Source organism: Pinus tabuliformis, chromosome 9, assembly GCF_031772625.1.
Source record: "Pinus tabuliformis cultivar Carrire ecotype Pingquan chromosome 9, CPIR1, whole genome shotgun sequence".
In the NCBI taxonomy this organism is placed as follows: Eukaryota; Viridiplantae; Streptophyta; class Pinopsida; order Pinales; family Pinaceae; genus Pinus; species Pinus tabuliformis.
The window spans coordinates 1004598044-1004616956 of NC_142307.1; the positions used below are offsets into that span (position 1 = coordinate 1004598044).

General features: G+C 36.6%; 2 protein-coding genes across 2 annotated transcripts; both read right to left on the minus strand.

Moving 5' to 3' along the window:
- Positions 1–12326: 12326 nt before the first annotated feature.
- Positions 12327–13445, minus strand: LOC149152116 (uncharacterized). Its single transcript, XM_089443375.1, has one exon. It carries the CDS (start codon positions 13323–13325, stop codon positions 12327–12329), a length of 999 nt encoding a protein of 332 aa, XP_089299501.1. The 5' UTR covers positions 13326–13445.
- A 3707-nt stretch (positions 13446–17152) lies between these two features.
- Positions 17153–18151, minus strand: LOC149152117 (uncharacterized). Its single transcript, XM_089443376.1, has one exon. It carries the CDS (start codon positions 18149–18151, stop codon positions 17153–17155), a length of 999 nt encoding a protein of 332 aa, XP_089299502.1.
- Positions 18152–18913: the final 762 nt, after the last annotated feature.

Consider the following 18913-nt stretch of genomic DNA (forward strand, 5'->3'; position numbering starts at 1 on the left):
AGTAAATGGAAGAAAAGGTCTTAAGCCATTCTCAACACACTGTATTGATCTCTTGATATCAATTTATCATACATGAATCTGACTATTCTAGATCCTGATGTCACTAACAATTTAGTAACAGATCATGACAATACCTCATTAAATATAAGGTTTACAACTCATGAAAATTGTGGTCTTAGACTTTGTGATAACTAGAAGCCAACATGATAAAAAATTTCCAGTAGACGACTAGCCAATAATCAATCTAAACCCTCTTGTTTGAATCCAACACATCCCCAAAAATGAGCAAACGAAAAATAATCCTCCACAATTTGAATGACTGAGAAAAAAATATATGCAATCATTCTCATGCATGTGGACTCTAATTATTGGTAATTTAGAGGTCTTTCCTACTTGCGTGCTCTATGAAACTTACACCTTTGCTTGGAATCATTTTCCTTTTCAGACATGATTTTCAATGAATGTGTATAGTTGTACAGATGAATAATGTTTTCTATGTCAGAGAGAGGTGGAAAGAAAATAATAATAGTGAGGATGTGTGATCCAAGACTGTTTACACATATACATCTTTCCCCAAGGTGGATTTCATCAGTAAAATGGATGCAGAAATGGTGCATAGCTTCACATGAAATAGGTAACAGTGTAAGGCTTGAGATTAAAATGATTTTTGGTTTCTGAGCTCAACATCCCACCACAAATTGACCAAAATACCATGTAAATGGAAAAATTTTGGGTTGCCACATTATATAAATTTGGGAGCATTATTGGTTACCGGTTATTGATAAATGGAAAATAGTTTGTTAAGTTTGCGTAAAAAATAAATAAATAAATAAATTCAAGAACTATCTACACAATTGTCAAATCAATGGAGAAGTAATCCCATGTATAGATGGGAGGAGGTATGATTGTTGTTTCTTTTCAAATTTTTGTTTAATCACATGTATTCTATAAATGAAGATGCCCTTCTTAAAATTAGAACTATCCATACATTTGATTAGTAAATTAAGTGTGTTAGTCTGAAGGGGACTTTAGTAAAAGGGTTTTAATTGGAAATTTTGAAAGATATATTTGTAAGCCCACCTCGTGTGAATAGTGGTGGTGGTTCCTTTGTGAATTATATGGACAATTTGGAAGTCTGATGCAACAAGAATAATAAATCATATGATTATTGTACATAACACACATTGTGTTTATTACAAAGAGAATGTGCTAATAAAATCATATTAGTTTGTTCATGTCCTAGACCAACCCGAAATTGAATGTAATTGTGTATCATTGTGGATGGGCGACACTTTATTTTGTGTCTTGTTTGGCGCTTAATTATATTTTTTCACAATGAGTGTAGAGGAAGAGAAAAAAAAAGTTTCTTGGAGTATTTCCTACATAAAATTAAATAAGGAGGTCATGTGAATCATCAAATTAAATCATTGTAAAAACCACTTTAAGGAGCATGATCGATAGTATCTCACACCCTAAGGTGACATAAAATGAAGTGAGCATGACACGTAAACATAAAAATCAATCGATAATGAGAAGTAAGCACGACAAAAATGGGTAAAGTAGGAAAGTGTTCACAAAACAACTCTAAGGAAATAAAGGATTTGCAAGAGTACAACCATGAATCACAAAATCAAATCAAAACACTTACATCATAAAAAAAACATAATTTATCGCATTTTTGATACACTACAGTCAACAAATGATATTCAAAGTGAACTAAATATGAAGGACCAATTGGTTGATGCAATTCAACTAAAATTATGCAAAAATAAAGATCAAATTGATGGCATGCTTGATGAAAAATCTACAACCAAGGTCAATGTAATTTATGATACAAAGAATCTCATGAAAAAAGATAATGCAATTTGTGATACAAATAAACTCATCCAGAATGTTGATGTAAGTTGTCACACAGGGGAGATACTAGAGAAGATTGATGCAACATATGATACAAAAGATCTTATCCAAAACTTTGATGCAACATGTGATGTAGATGAAATCATGCACAAATTTGATGCGACTTATGACACGCAAGACAAAATACAGGTGATTAATGCTCATCCTCATATAGAAGACATAATGAATGGAATAATTTAGTTAATTAAGGAAGGAAACAATGATTGAAGATGAGTCACAAGAAGAATCGCAAAATAAAAATAATAGCATCAAAAATTGTGAAAATGAAAAACAAAAGTCAAAATGGTCTTTCGAGGATATTTATCAAACCTTGGGATGTAACAAAGGAAACAAGTTGCATATTCTAGATTACTCCAGACAGTTTAATGAATGAGCATAGGAATTCTGGAAGATGTCTAAAATCTTGAAAAAAATACCAACAATGTCAAAGAGTTGGTCACATGGAGAGTTAGTGTTTTGATCTCCATATTTGTGTTCATTGTGAAAAGATAAAATTAAAGAATATTAAAATAAGAGTTCATTATAGAAGGATAATGTAACATCCCTCGTTTTATCCCTATTTTTGTAATGTTAAATTATGACTGAAATGCTGGTGTGGAGAACCAGAGTTGGTGTTGAGTCTCAAAATTGTCATCTTTTCACGTCCTTTTTAGCATCATTTCACAACCTTTCTCTTGATTTTTAATCCATTTTCCACTTTCTGTAACCATGTTTTATTCCATTTTAATTTTTATGTGTCAGATTAGGCTTAATATTTTCCAATGCATTTATTTTGGTATTTTAAGTGAATTTATGACTAAATATTAGAAAAATAACATATTCTAACTTATACTTGAAAGATGGGTGAGTTTGGTGATGTGTATAGGTAAAATTGGAGATTCCAACAATGCTAAATTTTAGCATTAAGGCTCAAATTCGAATTTCTTCTTCAATATTTGGAGATTTATCATGGATTTGGGATGATTACTCAAGCATCTTGGATAAAGAAAAATCATGGAAGATCTCTTATCAAATATCTTGGAGATATTTATGAGAAAATATTTAGAGATAATTATCTTCTAATTATTAGTAAATGGTTGTAATCACATGAGAAATATGTGGATATGAATTTATTAGTTTCTTGATTTATTCTCGAAGAAAAGTTACATATAAATAAGAGTGCCTTCTCCATTTCAAAAGGAGAGATTTAATGTTTGTAATTAGCATACTTCAAGAAATATATTTGTAGCCTAGACTTCAATATTTTGGAGCTTTCTCCAAGCTTATTTGACTTAATATATGTTGTTTTTCTAATTTTCAACCTATAGTAGACAATCTAGTGTGCTTGATGAGGTGTGGAGCCCAAACAAATCAAAGCTTGTGCACTCCTTTCCATGTGCTATTCATTATTTTAGTATATGCTAGTATGACCTATGTATATATGCTCTTGTATATTTTTAATTCTTTGTTCATATTAGTTGTTTATGCGTGTGTGATCTCACTAGTATATTCACTACCATATTGTTGTCTATAGTTTATATGTTTGTTTACATTTACCGATTTTAAGTATGATTTATGAGATTTATTTATCAAAAGTTAGTTGTTTCTTATGAGGATAATATAATTGATAAGGTTGAGCAAAGAATTGGGACTACCATTCACCACTCTTCTCAGTGGAAAATGCCCCAACCCTTTTGATAACTTTTTCACTTAGCATTATATCATAAACACCATGGTTCATTTATTTTATTCATTTATTGTTTCCTTAAAGTAGATCAATGATTTGGGTACATACTAGTTAAGGAAATTAGTAGAAGACTATGAGTGACCACCCATTTTCACTCTCATAATTGGAGAAGGCCATAGTGCATTCCATCTTTTCAATTGGAATTGGGTTAAAATCTATTAGATTGACTAAATGAAAACTAGAGTGTCCACTTACTTCTATCAATAAGGGAGGCCCTAGTGAGTTACCAATCTATTAAACCAAAACCTATTTTATTATTGTTTCAATTCAATTCATTTACAAACATTTGAGTGCGAAAAAATTGACATTTTTGGACATGATTGCATAAAAGAGTCTAACTTGTATGACAGTCTTTCAGTGCATGCCTATTCCAAAATGTTCATGATTCTTAGCTTAGCCCTTTAAATTTTGTTAAAATAGAATTCTAGAGCTTGACCTTCATTAGCTAACTTTAATACTTAATTTAGACATTAACACCAATACAACTTAGCTCTCCACATATTGTATTGTGCTCCTACACTTGGATTGATATAAGGCATATAAACTAGTTTTACAATCGCTACAGTGATTAAGAACTTTAAATTAACTAACTATCAACTAAGGGAAGGATTGTCTTACAGACCCAAAACCTAAGGGGGGGATCTTGCTTGATTGTTTGAAAATCCATGAACCCTTTCGCATTGAATCATTGAGCCACTGGTTGTAGGCCAATCGAACCTCCTGGCAGGGACATGGGGAGAGATGACTAGGGGAATATTGTTGCATGCCTTAATTGCCATAAACCAGATTGAATTAAATTATGAAGTCATTCACAAATCAAAGAAGCCATCATATGAAAAAATTGAGTGTTGTGACTGAGTGAGAGGTACTCTCTAGCAAGAGATTAATGATATGTGATTGGGCAGTATGGGAAGAGGGTCGTGCCCATCCCCATCACCCTCATGAATTGAGGAGGCAATGAAAGAAATAGGCTAGTACCCATTTCTTGGAAGAGACTGAAGAGTCAAGAGGGCATTTCCTAAAACACACAAGGAGACACTAAGGAAAAATATATAGGAACAACAAAATAGAAATGGGAGGGCTAATCTATTGGGAAGTGTTGGTTCATCTGGAGTTGTTTATTTTTGGTTTATCTATCTAAGGTTTTTCATCAATTGGTATTCATTTTGGTCATTGGTTTCTTCTTATGGGAGTTGGTCTTCTGTTGGTCGTGTGAGAGAGTTGGCTCTCCCTCTCTCTTGTTGGTGTTGGTGCATGGATATTTCTCATTTTTCAAGAGGATAGAAGGCATTAAGACTAATTTTGGATAGTGTGGAACTATGGAGCATGATAGTAGAAGAGACGACCATTTTTGGAGCTGATTTTTGAGCCCTCTGTCTTATTTGAACTACTTTTGAAAATTGGGTGAAACCCCGAGAATAAGCTCAAAGGTGTGAATGGGTCACTATAGTGCTTAGTGCTAGAGAGCAATTGATAAACCAACACGACAGTGGAATCCACCTCCTAAGTATCTAACCAAGCATTTGATGTGAAATTCCTAAGAAAGCAACCCCTTAAACTTTGGATCTAGCTTAGGGTTGGTCAGTTGCAAGAAAGTTACAATGTAACTAGCCTAAGGTTGGGTGGAGAGTGGAAGCCCCTCCTTCAGTTTCCAACCACCTTAACATTCTAAGATAACTATAATTTCTTATGTAAATTTTATTTATGGATTTTGGTATTCCACGCTATGTGTGACTAATGAAAATCTTGTATGTTCATGATTGAGTGCTTGAAGGTCACTGTTACATCCACACTTGAAAATTTATCTTAACTATGAATGGTTGTAATAAATGCTTGAACGATGTGGTTTACTACCATATTCATGATTTATATGATATTTTCTATGTCTATGTTTGACTTCTTGGAGTTCACTGAGGATTAACCAACTATCTTATAAGTCTTTAGTTATATTGAATATTGGAACTAAGTAGTTCATTGTTGTATTCATGCTCTGCAGGTTATCTAACATGCTATGAATTGATTGCGTACCTAGATTGTGTTGGTGTGTATTCAATTCATGATTAATGTGATTAATTGTGTTATGATTATTGTCTTCTTGATAGTAATAGCTTATGAATTAAATAGCTCAACCTGCACAATGGAGTTGTGATGTCTAAGGATAATATGTAACTTTCCTGGTGTAGTTATGCAATTCTGAGTATTTTATATTTATGTAATTATAGAGAATATATGTTTTTGAAGATGATTTTAACTAGCTTGCAACAATGAAATAGAGTTGGATTAATTTAGATGCTTCTCCTTTGATATAGATTGTGTGAAGTGATCTTTGGAGCCATGCCTTTTCTCATATTTTCGTTCTAGTGTATATATAATTCATTGAAAGTTGAGGTTCTAGGATTTTTGGGCTTGGTATTGGTTATCATGCTTAGATATGGATATTTAGGAAATTTTTCCTTACATCCATAATTTGGGAGCAAGGTCTCGAGACCAAGGTCTAGTGACAAATGGAAGTCGCCCCACTCTATATCATGAAATTCTTAATACGACAACCTGATCACCCTTGGGACTGGAAAAGTGACAAGATTCAACACATAAGTGTGTGGCATGAGATGATTCTGAGAGAAATTAGTGGAAATTTGTTCCAAGGGAACCTTGCCAAGTGGTCCCCACTACACTAGCCTTCAACCATCAGCTTGTTAGCCCTAGGCTTCAACTTAACATATGTGCATGAAAAGGAAAGGAGGAGGACTAAGATTGAACCTTAGTTACTGGAACTCCACCACTGAGTTTTTGAACTCCAAGGAAAATTGCATGAGCCTCACATGAAGAGGATAACGCCGAGGGATTGACATTTCCCTTTAGCCATCGATCATAATACACACATGTATGTGAGGAGGTGATGTATATTGGGACCCAAAATAACATGGCTGAGGGGTGAACCCCACTATGCAGTCGACCTTTGGACCATTAGTTCAGTGGAGATGGGATAGCCTATGGCTAGAAGTCTTACCCAAGCTGAGGTGGGCATGCAAACCCATCGAGATCTCAACCTTCAAGGCATTCGAATAAAGTAGGAAGAGAATGGGTTGATAGAGCTCGCTGCCGAAAGGTGCCAAAGGTGGGCCCATTAGGCATTTGGCCTTTGGGGCACTTGAATGGATCAAGTGTAGAATGGGTTAATAGTTCATGATCTGACATGACGTAGACCAGGGTAGACCCCGCTAGACTCTCGCCCATTAGGCATCAAACAAATTTGACAGGATATGTAGAGAAGAGGGTTGTCACCCCATTCCAGTGGAAGAAGTGCCAGAGGGGGCCCATCAGGCTCGTGGCCTTTGGGCCACCGGGTCAACATGGATATGGTGTAAGAGGAATTGACCAAAGCCTCATTCTAGTATGACATATGACTTGGGAGTGGGGAGGGGCTCCACATGGTCAACAATCTTCGTCCTTCAACCTTTCTCATGATGTAAACTATGTTTGACTCACAAAAAATCAAACCCACCATGATTTCACTCCTCATAAACCCCACAGTGATGGTGTGGTAGTGCCAACTAGTCCAAGTGGAGACCATGTGGTTTCCATGTGGGCTTCATGTGGCAACATTCTAATGCCATGGCCTCTTTTAATAGTCCAAACTTATAACAAGCATAACGCTCGATCCGAGACTTAAATCGAGATAAAATTTATATCATTAAAAAGATCTCAATGAGTTGGGTGCAATGGTGGTATCATTTTTAAGTTTTGAAGAAATTAAGAAATAAGTTTGTTGTAACCCCATCTCCATAATAAACCTTGTAGCTTAAATCAATTAGGAAACACTCCCACAACCCAATATGGACAACGAGGTGGATGGTGGTAACAGAGTGATACCAGAGCTAAGGTTTAACATTAGACCTGAAGAGGCTGATACAAAAAAAAGGTTAAATATGATAATTTATTTTTTGTAAGGCAGTTGGGAAACTTGTAAATAGTGTGGTTGTTAACCTTTATGGAATGCTTATATGTCTTTTATTTCCTATAATATGTAATTGAAATGTGTTTTGGATGTGTGAACAACTTCAGATAAGCTTTCTTAGTGTTGGCATACCAAGGCTATAATTAATATGTTTATGCTTGGGCTAGCTAATAATTGTGTGTGTGTGACATCACATAAGAAGACACAATTTTTAAGGAAAAATAGTGTTAGACACCTAATCCACTAAGGGTTATAATGTGTAAGATGAACAATCAAAGGGAGTCCAAGAGGCCTTGGAATATGAATCCAACAGTCATAATAATTTATTATAAATGTACATCAATGTGAATAGAAAATGCAATGCAATGTTTTATCTTTCATATCTTGTATACTCCATGTGTGAGTTTAGCATGGTATCAAATCAGGCAAATTTTGGCCTTGCTCCGATTTGAGCCACTATTTTATTGTGGCCTTTGTCATGCCTACCCCTTTACTGCTTAAATATGTGTGTCGGCTGGATAAATCGTTCTTGCGGACAAGACCGATCTCCCTAGTATCAACTGATATCTAGCGACAAGCAGAACAAGCAAATCTACCTTTCTCTAAATATTGTAATTTATAAATAAAAATCAAGAGGTGTTTTAGACCCTACCTTAAGTCCAATGCTAGTTTTTGGCAGCCACACTTCAACTGTCCAAATGAGTTTCCTTTTAAGAACCTGCAAACACAAACAAGCACACATCAAATAACACCTGCATAACTAATATAATAAATCATATTCATCATGATGATCAAGGAATCCATGAAATAAACCATAAAAGACAGCTTATTGAGAAAAATAAACTTGATTGTATTAAATTTGAACAAAGAAGAACTTTACAACCTTGGTGCCTTGATGTTGTACAAGCTCCTCCCAGGGTCCAAGCAAGAATCTCATCTACTTTAACAAGCCTCACACTCTTCCCAATAAGATCAAAAGGTATGTAATCTCTCCTCTCAAGCTTAATTAGGAAGTCTAAATTCCAATAGCATTTACCCTAAAAAATATTCAGCTTTCAACCTCCTTAGTAACCAGCCCAATGCCTCATTTTATAGTGCAGAGGAAGGAAGTTACAGGTCCACCTATGAAGGGATAGAGTCATCCTTCAAAGGGATAAGCTCCTCACATCAAGGGGTTAGCTCCTTTAGTTATGGGATGCATGAACCTTAAAGGAGCGAACTTACCACCTCAAGATTCCCTCTAAAAGCTTCCAGAAATAACCCAAAGTGAGTTTTTAAAAATATACTTGTGCCTTTTTTACTTTTATAGGGGTCCGCACCCATTACACAGAAACAGAGCAGGCAAGTCCGCAGGGGACATGACCAGTAGGTGCGGGACCGTAGGTGATGCTAAGAGAAAGTGCAGAACCAGAGTTTTAGAGATTTTCAAGGACTTTATCTCATTTTTCAAGGCTTGACATGAAGGGCTGAGGTTTAAGACTTGCATAGGAGGAAAATATGAGTGGTGATAGACTCACACTGACTAAAGAATGTCATGGTGACAATATTTTGTGTAACAATGTGACTAAACCTGCTTTCAACTAGATTTGAGCTAGGTTTTCCAGCTACATGTTCCTTTTAACATTTTTCTTCTTTGTAACTCCTACCATTAAAACTATGCTCTACCCATTGCCCGTTCAAATTTAGTTTCAGATTCCTTTTGAATCTCAAATCCATGTGCGCATTGTCTCCTTCTTGTATGTTGAATTAAACTCCTAGTGTTGCATTTGGTTGAACACTAGTCAAAATTCTTTGATGCTTTAACACGTTGTGATGCTTCTCAGTCTTTGATTGAAGTCCTATGCGATGTGTGGAGAGGCTGAAATGGTGTGTTGAAGGCTGGAACTTTAGTTGAATACTGTGTTGTGTTGATTGTCGTAACTATACTTGATGCCTTTGAATTGATCTCTCCTACTATGCATTGAAGACCGTGGGTTGGATCGTTTCTACTATGTGTTGAAGACCATTCTTGCTATATGTTGTGTTGGTGCATCAAACTCTAGTGCCATTGTTGAACACCATGAACTTCTTGACTGGTATGATAATTATACATTGGAACCTTCTATGTATCATATTCCAGATATGTGTATTGAATGGTGTGAAGTGTGTATAGTATCTTGAATGACCATATGAATTATGTGTGTTGGTCATTGTATATGGTGTGTTGAATTATTATGGTGGTTATGAGAACCTTCATGCTCCTTATATGGCATTGATTAGAATATATATATGCTCTTTCATATGTGTTTGAAAGGTTATATGTTGGAGAGTGTGTTGAATGTTATATGAAGTTTGTATGGTTGGTATGTAACGACATATGAAGCTTATATGTGTTGAGGGATAAGTTGGTATCATATTATATATTTTTACAACAAGTTGTCATTGCTTATATATTGGAAAAATTGGTGTTCGTTGAAAGCTTGACATGAAACCAAACACAACATTATTAAAATCGAGAGCTAACACTACTTTTGAAGACAATTGCAACCTATTATATAATCCAGGTGTAGTGATATTATATTTTGAGCGGGTGTTGCTTCTTCCTCATTAATTCGTAGTTGTGATCAATGTTTGAAGTGTAAGTTTGAGTTGTTGAGAAAAATGGCTAAAATTGATGACACATTAGAGTTGTTGAATAACCTCATTCATTCCATTGTTCATGATATGGTAAAAATCAGCAAGAACACATTCTCTAATATTCGAACCTATTTGCAATATGCACAAGACAAAATTGATTTATTGCAGCATAAGTCATAACTTCAACAAGATGAGTTACAATAGAAAAGAGATCATTTTGAACTTGTGTTTGTTCAGAACAATCCCCTTTTTGAGCCTTAAGTTGACTCCCATCAACAACTAAAAAATTTTCAAACCACTTGTTATCTCAAAATCAGGCCCTGGAAGGCTGCAGACCAGGAAGACTTCAAGTAACTGTTTCAGACCTACTTTAGGCAGAGGCTTAGCCTCCTCAACCTGAGAGGGCTCTCTCTAAATGGGTTAATGATTTTTGTTTAAGATAAGATGGCTAACTCTTTGTGAAATAACTTTGACAAATATGACTGCTGGAAATACATTAAACCAGTTTCCATTGGGCCTATGGAGTCAATAACACTTCAATGTAACAGTGAACTTAACCTTACATGGAAGTCAGGGCACTCAACATTTAGATATTCAGAATATAACTCATATGGGACCACAATTTATAGATGCATACAGGAAATCAGAGCACATTCAGTGAATTCTGAGTGATTACACATCCATACCACTGTAAAAAACAAACTAATAAAGGACAATATCACCTATTCTGAATATGAGAAATCCTTCATGAATCCTGAGAAGTAAAGTTCAAATTATATTACTTAAATGATTCTTTACATAAGCCAAATACAAGCTGTGACATAAAAATTTTCCAACCCTCATTACATTGCTGTTTCAGCTATATATAGAATTCTTATTCTAACTGATCGAGATTCCTCCTCCAGCATGAGGGGAATTCGATAACTACCTCTAATGACACCTATCAACTATTTAACTAACTAATAAATACAATAAAGTGCTGACTGGAGCTTTTCTTAGAGTTCTAAATCTACTATGACTCTAACTCCATATTATATGCATGATGGCTTCTCCTCGTTCTTTGACATCTGGTTCTCTTTTAGTTTGGCTGAGATGAGTGTTTAATACTCCATGTTGACCTTGGATGCTTGGATGCTGAATCTTCTTAACTGCTCATAAATATTAGGAGACTATCCTTGCTTCTCGGCTTCAGTTTTCCCCAAAATATTCGAATGCACAGAAACATGCTCTTTATCCTTTAATTACCCAAAATAGAGCAGACTGCCACGTCCTTGATGTGTTGTCCACCGTTTCATGTGTGAAGACAACACCTTTCAAAAAGATTTGCTGATTTGTCCATCATAATTGATTGGCTCAATTGTAACATGCAGCTACAGCAGTTTCGTAGAGCGCTACGAAACTGCTGTGTAATTTCGAAAACACAGTCTTGGACTCTACTCTGTTTGTATACCTTATCTTCGATTTCATTGCCTGAAAAAAGGAGCACCAGATTTGACTTGTCTTTTAATATCAGATTCAGAAGTGAGACAGTTACCATTGCTAAAAACCTGTTCAAGTATGCTAAAAAACTCCTGCTGATTTTTTATTTATGAATTTTCCACAAAGATCCACCTCTGACTTATCCTTCAAACTATTCTAAAGCATCATCTTGCCCATATTTTCATCATTTCTAACACCAATGTCTGAAGCAAATTTCTCTGTCAACTGTCCAATTCGAAAATCCTTCCCCTTAGGCTTTTCTGCATCATTAAATTGCCTTCCCTTTTCATTTTCTATCAAGAATTCCTCTGGCCCAATAACGTTAATGCTACTCACTGGACTTTGATCATATACTGGAGGACCAGTGGAGTTTAGGTTATTGCTTCTTGGATGTGAAGAAGATAACGCAGATGATAAGACTTGAAGTGATGTTGAAAGAGTAAGGCTATCGAGTAAGAAGAGCCTTGATGTGGTTCTAGGATGAGAACAAGCATTGTTAGACATAGTCTCATTCTTTTCCAAATTAACAAATGGATTAGGAGCCTGTTCCGTAAGGATTCTGGACTGCCTAGGCATCTGACGATGAGATGGAACAGTGATGTTTGAGCTCAAATCTTGATTAAATTCTTTCTAAACGCCTTGTCTTTTCCTCTCTTTCTTCTCTGGCATTGCAGAGTTTTCGTCACCGTCAACCTTTGCTAACGACTTGGTCAAAGACATCGTCTCTTCTTCACCAAACTCTTCTCCTATATCATCTGAGAAAGCATATCTAGTGGAGTTTTGAGATGGAGCCCAAAGTGCACAGATGACACAAAGCAAAGAAAATGAAAAAACATGCCAAAATGCCCTTATAACCCATGCACTCTGCCAACGCTCACTGAATGGATCAGTTGCATTGAAATACAGCTCATATCCAATCCATGCCACGGAAACAAATACAACAACTGCCAATGCATTAGTGAACTTCCTGTAAATGTCTAGCTTAGCAAGCGACCTCCTTGCCTGAAGTTTCTCCAATGTTTTAGACAAAGAAGTGAAAATCCAAATAACGATGAAAGCATCCACAATTGCAACTGGAAGAACAAGAAACAATCTGGCTTTTCCTGATAGATCATTGATGGACCCCACATTCTCCACAAGATCAAGCAACTCAGATGCCAAGAAGAACGTTGCTCCCAGAAGAAGCACCTTCGAGGTAAGACCTCCTAGAGTGGGCCTTACTACACCATAGCCCATTGAAACAACCAAGATAATGAGTCGGGATATGGTTCTCTTGACAGCACCAAATGTAACAGCCCAAATAGTAATACCTGTGGACCTGATTCCGGTTGCATTGAAATTTGCGTATTCAAAGTACAACAGCGTCATTTCAAAAATACCCAAAGAAATAACAAGAGTAATACAGTTCTGAAGCTGTAAAATTTCTCTCCAAAATTTGGCATACTGGGAAAACCAAACAATCCCAAGGAGAAGGTATGCAAGGGACATTAGACCATAAAAGGTCATTAGTGGTGCCATCCTCCCAGGTAGATAACCTGTGGGATTTTTCCATATCGTCTTTCCAGTAATTACCAGCCCTTTAAGTTTAGGTTCACAGAATATAAAACACAAGTTATACATTCCTGTCATGGTAATTGGCACATTTATAGTTTCCACGGTGACTTCTGTAGCATCTCCATGAACGCGGACGCTTGTCACATAAGGCCAGGTGGCATCTTTCACTTAAGGCCGCCAAATGACTTCACCCTGTTTGCAACTTTCTAGCTTTGAAAGATCTGGAGTACAACAAATAGCCTTCTGACCACCACAATTAAGGTAAATCACACATTCTCCAGTACATCCCTTATTGCCCGAGAATTGTCTTTGGTTTTGGATTGAAATCTCGATTTGAATAGTACAGGCAAGAATCAAATTTGAAGGCTACAGAACACGTGTCAATACCGACATGTAAGACTTTGCACATGTTATCCCCGTAAAATTCTTGCAGAAAATATGACAGCTGGGGTGAGATGTGCTGTGGATCAGCACGAATTCCCCATTTCGTAGCGCAGTTAGTGCAAAATCGATGTTTTCCGCTACGAAATCACCTAAAACGAGGTTTCTGCGCTATGAACTTTGAAATAGGATTGGCATATGGAGCTTAGGTGCGGTGTGAGACCAGTGATGGACTACAACAAAGAATTGACCCTATTTGACATACTAACAAGACTCTAAAACAAGATGAAAAGACTAGGCCCAAAACTGAAACCAACCTTTTGGCAAATTTAAAAAAATTGATGTTCAGAATTTAAACTATTTTTTCTTGAGTGATAACAGTGGCTCCACTTGGGATAGTGTGCTCCTGTAGTACACTAAGAACTCGTAGGTCCAGTGCTTTATCTTTTTTATTACAAACGGAAATTTGCTTGACAAACATCCCTTTCCAGCGTCTTGGGCCTTCAGCTCGGGCTTAAGATTGATGATCACTGTAGGAGAAAGAAATCTATATCTACTGTAAAATGCTCGGTCAACCTTGAGCTTATTTGGATTTTCCTACCTACCTACCCTAACAATTCAAATTTCTTTCAGCTCATTCAATGTGAAATTTCCAATGTAGCCAACCATTTGTCTTATCTGATATTTGAGTTTTTTTACTGCATCGGAGTTCAGAGTAACTATGATATTGCGATGACCACTGCCACTGTAATTGCCTCTGACCTTCATAGAAAAACTGTAACACTGGAGAGTAAAAATCTTCCATATATTTGGCTATAGGATCCCAGAATACCTGATCAGCTTGATGATTCTAGTAACTTTCTGGTTGTGCAAACTGATCTTCAACAACAGTGTATACTTCCTCAATTGTGAAAGAGAAAGGAATCAACACTCTCTCCTTGTGTTCTGCCATAGAAAGCTTCTGAAAATAATGATCATGATTATGAAAACTATATGCCTGAATATGACCTTCTAAACCTTCAATGTCTTTCTCAATGTCATTAGCAACTTCATTCAAAAATTTCATCTTAACCTCTGCCTTACACTCAAATGACTTTAAATACGAGGACAAGGACAAAGAAAAATTTTCATCTGTTTCTCCATTACTACGATCAATATTCCATTGTTTGAAACCTTGAATTGAAGGAGATTTTGCCACCAACTCTGATCTATCTATCCATTCCTCCAAAAACATAAACCAAAAGTCTTCAAATGACTTAATGGATTTGGCAGGAAAGCTTTCAATCCACTGTTTGCATTTCCCTTGAAATGAATCATAGAACAACATAATGCAAACATCTTCATTTTTAACTCTAAGAAGCTCGATAAAATCACAGAACTCAGATAGATGCTTCAAATTTAAACTCAAATCTTCTCCGTTGAATTTTGGACCATTCCTTAGAAAATATGCATCCTTGGGAAAATGATTTGGGAAACCATGAATTCCTGAAAAATTTATGCATGCATACCTTGAAAGAAGAATGGTAGTATCTGTGTCCTTCATAACTCTAGTGGAATCACCATGAATCTATGAATTTCGAATTCTTCAACAATGGAGTCGCCAAGGTAGATTTGCAGCCTCAAAAACCTTCTGAGCTCCTGCTACCTTCAGAAGTTCAACCTCTAAATTTCGGGAATGAATAATCTTCAGACTCCCGGCAGACGCACCAAAATGTTATCTCAAAATCAGGCCCTGGAAGGCTACAGACCAGGAAGACTTCAAGTAACTGTTTCAGACCTACTTTAGGCAGAGGCTTAGCCTCCTCAACCTGAGAGGGCTCTCTCTAAATGGGTTAATGATTTTTGTTTAAGATAAGATGGCTAACTCTTTGTGAAATAACTGTGACAAATATGACTGCTGGAAATACATTAAACCAGTTTCCATTGGGCCTATGGAGTCAATAACACTTCAATGTAACAGTGAACTTAACCTTACATGGAAGTCAGGGCACTCAGCATTTAGATATTTAGAATATAACTCATATGGGACCACAGTTTATAGATGCATACAGGAAATCAGAGCACATTCAGTGAATTCTGAGTGATTACACATCCATACCACTGTAAAAAACAAACTAATAAAGGACAATATCACCTATTCTGAATATGAGAAATCCTTCATGAATCCTGAGAAGTAAAGTTCAAATTATATTACTGAAATGATTCTTTACATAAGCCAAATACAAGCTATGACATAAAAATTTTCCAACCCTCATTACATTGTTGTTTCAGCTATATATAGAATTCTTATTCTAACTGATCAAGATTCCTCCTCCAGCATGAGGGGAATTCGATAACTACCTCTAATGACACCTATCAACTATTTAACTAACTAATAAATACAATAAAGTGCTGACTGGAGCTTTTCTTAGAGTTCTAAATCTACTATGACTCTAACTCCATATTATATGCATGATGGCTTCTCCTCGTTCTTTGACAACTGGTTCTCTTTCAGTTTGGCTGAGATGAGTGTTTAATACTCCATGTTGACCTTGGATGCTTGGATGTTGAATCTTCTTAACTGCCCATAAATATTAGGAGACTATCCTTGCTTCTCGGCTTCAGTTTTCCCCAAAATATTCGAATGCACAGAAACATGCTCTTTATCCTTTAATTACCCAAAATAGAGCAGACTACCACGTCCTTGATGTGCTATCCACCGTTTCATGTGTGAAGACAACACCTTTCAAAAAGATTTGCTGATTTGTCCATCATAATTGATTGGCTCAATTGTAACATGCAGCTACAGCAGTTTCGTAGTGTGCTATGAAACTGCTGTGTAATTTCGAAAACATAGTCTTGGACTCTACTCTATTTGTATACCTTATCTTCGATTTCATTGCCTGAAAAAAGGAGCACCAGATTTGCCTTGTCTTTTAATATCTGAATCAGAAGTGAGACAGTTACCATTGCCAAAAACCTGTTCAAGTATGCTAAAAAACTCCTGCTGATTTTTTATTTATGAATTTTCCACAAAGATCCACCTCTGACTTATCCTTCAAACTATTCTGAAGCATCATCTTGCCCATATTTTCATCATTTCTAACACCAATGTCTGAAGCAAATTTCTCTGTCAACTGTCCAATTCGAAAATCCTTCCCCTCAGGCTTTTCTGCATCATTAAATTGCCTTCCCTTTTCATTTTCTATCAATAATTCCTCTGGCCCAATAACGTTAATGCTACTCACTGGACTTTGATCATATACTGGAGGACCAGTGGAGTTTAGGTTATTGCTTCTTGGATGTGAAGAAGATAACGCAGATGATAAGACTTGAAGTGATGTTGAAAGAGTAAGGCTATCGGGTAAGAAGAGCCTTGATGTGGTTCTAGGATGAGAACAAGCATTGTTAGACATAGTCTCATTCTTTTCCAAATTAACAAATGGATCAGGAGCCTGTTCCGTAAGGATTCTGGACTGCCTAGGCATCTGATGATGAGATGGAACAGTGATGTTTGAGCTCAAATCTTGATTAAATTCTTTCTAAACGCCTTGTCTTTTCCTCTCTTTCTTCTCTGGCATTGCAGAGTTTTCATCACCGTCAACCTTTGCTAACGACTTGGTCAAAGACATCGTCTCTTCTTCACCAAAATCTTCTCCTATATCATCTGAGTAAGCATATCTAGTGGAGTTTTGAGATGGAGCCCAAAGTGCACAGATGACACAAAGCAAAGAAAATGAAAAAACATGCCAAAATGCCCTTATAACCCATGCACTCTGCCAACGCTCACTGAACGGATCAGTTGCCTTGAAATACAACTCATATCCAATCCATGCCACGGAAACAAATACAGCAACTGCCAATGCATTAGTGAACTTCCTGTAAATGTCTAGCTTAGCAAGCGACCTCCTTGCCTGAAGTTTCTCCAATGTTTTAGACAAAGAAGTAAAAATCCAAATAACGATGAAAGCATCCACAATTGCAACTGGCAGAACAAGAAACAATCTGGCTTTTCCTGATAGATCATTGATGGACCCCACATTCTCCACAAGATCAAGCAACTCAGATGCCAGGAAGAACGTTGCTCCTAGAAGAAGCACCTTCGAGGTAAGACCTCCTAGAGTGGGCCTTACTACACCATAGCCCATTGAAACAACCAAGATAATGAGTCGGGATATGGTTCTCTTGACAGCACCAAATGTAACAGCCCAAATAGTAATACCTGTGGACCTGATTCTGGTTGCATTGAAATTTGCGTATTCAAAGTACAACAACGTCATTTCAAAAATACCCAAAGAAATAACAAGAGTAATACAGTTCTGAAGCTGTAAAATTTCTCTCCAAAATCTGGCATACTGGGAAAACCAAACAATCCCAAGGAGAAGGTATGCAAGGGACATTAGACCATAAAAGGTCATTAGTGGTGCCATCCTCCCAGGTAGATAACCTATGGGATTTTTCCATATCGTCTTTCTAGTAATTACCAGCCCTTTAAGTTTAGGTTCACAGAATATAAAACACAAGTTATACATTCCTGTCATGGTAATTGGCACATTTATAGTTTCCACGGTGACTTCTGTAGCATCTCCATGAAAGCGGACGCTTGTCACATAAGGCTAGGTGGCATCTTTCGCTGAAGGCCGCCAAATGACTTCACCCTGTTTGCAACTTTCTAGCTTTGAAAGATCTGGAGTACAGAAAATAGCCTTTTGACCACCACAATTAAGGTAAATCACACATTCTCCAGTACATCCCTTATTGCCCGAGAATTGTCTTTGGTTTTGGATTGAAATCTCGATTTGAATAGTACAGGCAAGAATCAAATTTGAAGGCTACAGAACACGTGTCAAGACCGACATGTAAGACTTTGCACATGTTATCCCCGTAAAATTCTTGCAGAAAATATGACAGCTGGGGTGAGATGTGCTGTGGATCAGCACGAATTCCCCATTTCGTAGCGCAATTAGTGCAAAATCGGTGTTTTCCGCTACGAAATCACCTAAAACGAGGTTTCTGCGCTATGAACTTTGAAATAGGATTGGCATATGGAGCTTAGGTGCGGTGTGAGACCAGTGATGGACTACAACAGAGAATTGACCCCATTTGACATACTAACAAGACTCTTAACAAGACTCTAAAACAAGATGAAAAGACTAGGCCCAAAACTGACACCAACCTTTTGGCAAATTTAAAAAATTAATGTTCAGAATTTAAACTGTTTTTTCTTGAGTGATAACACCACTGAGGCCATTTAGGGAATAGAGTTGCATGCATATGTAGAAGTTCAAACTGCACTTCCAAAG

Excerpts from the sequence above, each read along its gene's own strand:
- LOC149152116 (XM_089443375.1), bottom strand. The coding sequence starts at position 13,325 with ATGACAGGAATGTATAACTTGTGTTTTATATTCTGTGAACCTAAACTT.
- LOC149152117 (XM_089443376.1), bottom strand. The coding sequence starts at position 18,151 with ATGACAGGAATGTATAACTTGTGTTTTATATTCTGTGAACCTAAACTT.